The sequence below is a fragment of the Dendrobates tinctorius genome, unplaced genomic scaffold (genome assembly GCF_039654945.1).
Source record: "Dendrobates tinctorius isolate UK_male_01 unplaced genomic scaffold, ASM3965494v1 ptg000042l, whole genome shotgun sequence".
In the NCBI taxonomy this organism is placed as follows: domain Eukaryota; kingdom Metazoa; phylum Chordata; class Amphibia; order Anura; family Dendrobatidae; genus Dendrobates; species Dendrobates tinctorius.
This window is the reverse complement of record NW_027361710.1, coordinates 6495960-6501959: the sequence shown is the minus strand read 5'-3', so window position 1 is coordinate 6501959 and position 6000 is coordinate 6495960. Positions and strand designations below refer to the sequence as shown.

Below are 6000 nucleotides of genomic sequence, written 5' to 3'. Positions count from 1 at the left end.
GCGCGGTGATTTTCTTTATCAGCGTAGCATTATCTATCAGGCAAAGGGCAAAGAGCCTGTTTATCACCAGCCGCATCTGGGATTATCCGTACCTTTCCTTCTCCAAGTGGACTAGCGCCAGTGTGTTAATTACAAATAAGATGCGTAAACTTGCTTTCTAAACTTTACAATCCCCTTGGCCTCTTATTTTTACCATACACACAGTATCTTGGTTAGTTGTAGTGCATAGCTATTTCTCTGTAATAACTTTATGATGCGCTGGACTATTTCTGGGTAATCCAGATGTCCACCGTTGCCGTAATCCATCCAATAACTTTCACTACTCCCACTGCACAGAACCTCGCTACTGACACTTGCATTTTGCCTCTAGGCTGTCAGATTTCAAGCCTAAGTGTACTATTGTTGATGAATGTCTTGTGTGGATTATTGCGCAAGTGACAATGCATTCTTCTATATATTGATGACATGATTTTTATCCATAAGCTCTCTACATGATTCACCTGGATTTCCTATATAGTTTTGTTTTATTCTTTCAGCCATGCATTCATTCATTGTTGTAAGATGCCAGTGTCATGTACAATTCCCAAAGAAACCATAATGTTCTGGGATTCAAGAGAAACGACCCTCTGTATAAGATGGCAGACATGTGGAGGTCTATAGCTGTAATTTGGCTCTGTCAATTAGTACTGGAAGGCTGTTTCTAGTTCTGTTCTAGTAGACTAAGGATGATACTGGTCAGGAAGGCGTTGCTGGATAGGTTTGCATTCATTCTTTTCATTCTTTTTTCCATCATGTATAATTTTTAATTCTATTGCTGTTCTCAACCAATCAAGTTTTTAATTGAACACACAAAGCATTTTTACTTTTCTGGAAGACTGAGTGCTGGCTCCTACATGGATCTTTTCATGCTGTTACAGAGTGCCTTGGCCGTGCACCCGACAGGTGAGCTGACTTGTATCTACTGAAAGACCCTTGATAGTTGGGGGCTCTGTAGTAGATTTGGCATGAACTTAAGTTACACCATTGGGCACTAGCTACAGATGTACCAAACCTAATCTTATGCCAGGATCTTGCATCTCTCAATGTTTTCAAATGGAACAAATAAGTTGATGTCACCACCAAGGCCTAAGCTAGGACCATGTCAGCCTGGCTCTGAATACCAGTAAGAGAGTAGCCATCATCTGATCATCTCCATGGCATAGTGCAAACTGTTAGTCCACCACTTTGTCCTGGGAACCTGTGGCTCTGGAAGCTCTGCAATCTGGAGGTTGTGTTGGAAAGCTTCCCACTGTACAGACCACGTGCTAGTGCCATGCTAGAAGCTGCACATGTGATAAGTGGGATCCCGAGAAGCATCGTGGTGCCACATCTGCTAACTTCAATCTGGAATCATTAGAAATGCTGCTCATTTAGGATCTAATCTACGGTATATACTTTATTTAAAGATTGGCTTTAAGCATTTTCATACCTGTAACATAAATGTAAATAAAAAATATACTTCAAAACAGTCTTTGAGGAACGTGTTTCAAGATAAAGTGCATAGCGCTTGTGCCTCTTTTTTTTATTGAGGTATTATGCAAAGTTTGTGCTGTTAAAAAATATCCATCATGTCTTCTTCACCTGTCATGTCCAGCCAGTGGAATGACAAACACAGATATATCATCTAGAGAGGCCAGCTTTCCATTTGGTAGCCTCCAGCTATTTTCCTTTCGAACTCCTCTTGTACGAAGAACAAGCTCTTGAGCTGCAAGATTATATCTGCAAAACAATATTGATGTAATTATAGCCTTTTTTTTAATTTAGTAGTGGCTGTACTGCACCAAAATACACTAATACATATCATTAGGACACCAAACACTAGGTGGCAGTGTGCTGCATGCTTAAAAGAAGAGCTGTATTAGAAGGCCTAGTATATTCAGGATTTCTCTTCTATGTACACAAACATTAATAGACGCATAATCATTCATGATCACATTTAATCACAAATATGTAATTCTCACTGACCGGAAAGAATAGCTATGAAAAGACCTGACCATCGAGCAAATGTAATAAGGGCCTTCCTGTCACAGTTCTAACTTTTAGGAGGCCACTGAAATTGAGCATGAAAACAATTTGCAGTCCTTTTTTCGGCACCCCACAAGTTTCACAATTTATTGTTCAAGTTAACATTCTGAGGAAGGTGTGTAATTGAATATGATACAGTGATCATACACATTTGATTAAATTTGGCAGATAGTGACAGGTTCAGCTAACGGTCTATTGTGTGTGGGGAATTGATCATCGAGAAAGATGTCGATCGCTTTGTTCTCCTGGAGGTAAGCCGACAGCTTTCTCATAGAGTGCACAGGAGAGCTCAGTCGAACAAGTGCTCCTGTGTATAGGAGAGATGGCATGGCCAAGATGGCTGTTGGCCAAAACGATCCTCTGAAGCTTTATCTGGGCAACAGCCATCAATTGTTTGGCCAGCTTAAAGGGATCCTTTATGTCAAAAACTTATTAACCTGAAGCTATGGGATTAATCTACATGTTAATAGCATTCTAAAGCCGAAAGGCCGCAGCACGAAAAACACCACTGCCGGGAAGAAATGAACTTTATTCCTCCCAGCAGCTTCCGGCTTTCAGTCAAAGGGACTGGCCGGCGCGGCTTAAGTCACCGCTCAGTACATACTGAGCAATGGCTGTTACCACATCCCAACATTGCTAACTGGCTTAGTACTGATACGCTACAGAAACGGCTGTCAGTCAATGTGGTGGCGTGGTCACTATGTTCTGAGCGGTGACTGAAGTAGCGCCAGTTGCACCTCTATGACTGAAAGCTGGAGGCTGCCAGAAGGAATAAAGTTAATTTCCTCCTGGGTTTTAAGTGTGGAGGTCGCATGGCTTTAGAATGTTATTAACCCGCTGACTAATCCCACATCTGCAGGCGAACAGTATTTGGGGATATGACGGGTTCCCTTTATTTGTGAGAGCTTGTTATAGTAGACAATCGGGCCTCGTGTGGACGTGTCGTTATTACAGGATAGGTTTGACCTTCTATAGCCCCTCCATCCTATACTACTATTTCTATGGGCGGGAGTGGTTACCAGCCTGGATATGACGCAATGTGGTTTATGGATCTCATTATTAAATGAAGATCATTTTCAAATTAAGAAAAAAGTGAATTAGCCCCTAGAACACAGCTGACTAGTCTAGTGTATCACTAGCAGCTACAAAGGAGATTATAATGTTGATTTCTTATTAAATATTTTTAGTAAATTTTTATAAAACTGGTATGTGGTGAGGGAGAGGGGAACAAGGAGGGGGAAGGGAAAGGATAAATGTAAAGGTCATAAGAAATAGAGAACCTTTGTAACAAAACATACCTCAATAAGTATACAATATAGTAATACCAATAAGCGGTACAAAATGCTGAACCTTTTAGAAGGAGAGGCAAGAATATTGTTGATTTATGAGCAGAATCTAGAAAAGCAGTCTCCTTTAAGATTGATTTATCTATGACACATGCATCTCCAATACTCCCTTGAGGTATTCATATATTTAATTTGCTTTGGCTATTCAAGTGTTAAAGGTGTTTCAGAAATAAAGCCATTGTTGGTTATTTCTGTAGGATTGACGCTCAGCCCCATAAAGTCTTTTACATGATTAGTCAGCGATATAAGACTCTGCCTGGTAAGGGCTCATACTCACATGCAAGAAACTCAGACGAGTCTCGCACGTCAATACCTGGCACTGCCGCCAGCGCTCGGATCGGAGCGTTCAGCTGCATGTATTTGTATGCAGCTGAACGCTCCGATCCGAGTGCCGGCGGCAATGCCGGTTATTGACATGCAAGACTCACCTGAGTTTCTCGCATGTGAGTATGAGCCTTAAGAGTGGTGTTATTTCAGGAAGGAACGGCCATGATCACCTGTCACTTCTCCTGAGATGTCTGTTCTACTAAAGTGACTTGCCCAAAAACTAATTGTAGAACATCTTTACTCAACCGTGCACCATTTCTCTGGTAATGTATTACTGAATTGACAACTGGGTGTTACCTTTCCCTTGTCAAAAGGGTATATCCCTGGGTGATCAGCATTGATTGCAAAATGCCAGACGGTAGAGACATCCTCCCCAACTGCTAGTTTCCACTTGTCAATTTACAAATTTGTAGGTGAAATAAAATAAACAGCAGAACAATGACCTAGTTATTCTCCAGAATTGCTTCCCCCATGACTATACGCAGTTACTAAGCAGGACCTCTCCCTCTAGTGGATTTGGGATCACACACTGTAGGATGGATGGCCCTTCAGTTGATTGCCAGGACTGCATTCATATTTGGGGAGGTTTCTGATGAGACAATCCCTTGAATACAGAAAGCCTGGGTATTTTATATGCATGCAATGACGGTGTCTATACCTACCTGTTTGGTTGGTTGGTGCCATGAGCAGCAAAGACTCTTTGAACGACGTCTGCCACTTCTCTGTTGGTAATGACATCCCACAGTCCGTCAGTGCCCATTACCATGACATCATCAGCATTATGGTCACATTCGGCCAAGTCATAAACCTTCACCTGCAATAATCCACGTGATATTGCTATAAAGGCGTAAAATGTTATGTCTTACATATAAAGTGATGGAAGAAATTAAAATCAGTAATGTGATTTTTTTATTTTAATAATTGAATGATTTTTGTAATGGAAAAAGGTATATTTGTGGAATTTTTTTTTTATTACAATATATACTCAATCTGAGGTGCAGAGGTAGCCATCCCAAACGAGTCAAAAGGCCCCTTTGCCATGTAAGAAACTATTAATCTTGTAAATGGTGACAGTTCAGGTCTGGCTTACACTGGAGAGTCTGGGGGTTTCAAGTTATGCATCCATAGAAACACTTTGGCTGTAATATCACACTGCGATCCCATTGTGCTGACAATTGCATGGTATTTATTGCTTTGGCACAACCCATCCCGCTTGTGAAACCCCTGACAAAAAGTTTTTTTTTTTTTTTTTACAAACCTAGTAAAAATGTACTACAGGAAGGAGTTGGCCTCAGTGGAAAGCATTCATTTCTTTCTTTACTGATGTTCGTACACTACATTTATACAGTGTAGTTTTACAGCTTTAATTTACAAACAGGGAGGGAGAGGAAAATTTCCCATTCCTCTAGTTTTCCACTTTTTTTCCTCTTCAATTGAGAAAGAACCACCTCAAAGGTGCCCCCCCGAAGCCTGCAGCTGAAATTGTCCCATGTGTTCTCCCACTCTCCCTGAAAGTCTCAGATTTCTGATTTTTTCGGGGTATCTCAGGAATCCAGTTTTAGCTCCAGTATTCATAGAAATATACTAGTTTAAGGTCTTTTACTCTCCGGATTTAGAAAATGTAAAGGGCACCTGTCACTCATTTCATGCTGCCCAAACAATGGGCGCCATGAATCACAGCCTATCCACACAACTGCAGACAGACATGTTTTCTCTGATACACTCCAGCGTGAAGAGCCTGGGGACCATAGGAATAGATTAGACTGGCCCCAGCCGGTTGCTCTCTGCTCTACTTTAGTTTTTTGACAGGTCTCTCCTACAAGAGTACACAGAGAGAGATCTGTCAGTCCCCTCATCACACAATCTCAAAATAAAGCATACCTGGGTGAAATCGTGTAACCAGGCTCTAATTCATGCAGCTCATGGTTTCGGCCACATGAATTGAGTAACTGGCTCGCATTAATGGTGGTCCATATTTATATATGCCCAAGAAATTATTGCCCAAAACTAAACTTAGTGCAAATCGATTCATTACATGAAAAGCACATGTCCAAGAAGTTTAGATTCACATTGTAAAAATAGATGATGGTACTATACTATGTATATACAGTGGGTACGGAAAGTATTCAGACCTCTTTAAATTTTTCACTTTGTTTCTTTGCAGCCATTTGATAAATTCAAAAAAGTTCATTTTTTTTTTCTCATTAGTGTACACTCTGCACCCCATCTTGACTGAAAAAAACAGAAATGTAGAAATTTTTGC

General features: G+C 40.8%; 1 protein-coding gene across 1 annotated transcript in view; it reads right to left on the bottom strand.

Moving 5' to 3' along the window:
* Positions 1 to 1408: 1408 nt before the first annotated feature.
* LOC141088893 (protein phosphatase 1H-like) overlaps positions 1409 to 6000 on the bottom strand; it is a 104294-nt gene continuing 99702 nt past the window's right edge. The window contains exons 9-10 of the mRNA XM_073575117.1: positions 4400 to 4551; positions 1409 to 1758 (exon numbers count right to left, since the gene is read on the bottom strand). Of these exons, the coding sequence (XP_073431218.1) occupies positions 1617 to 1758; positions 4400 to 4551 (294 nt within the window). The 3' untranslated portion in view covers positions 1409 to 1616. The remainder of the gene's footprint in view (positions 1759 to 4399; positions 4552 to 6000) is intronic.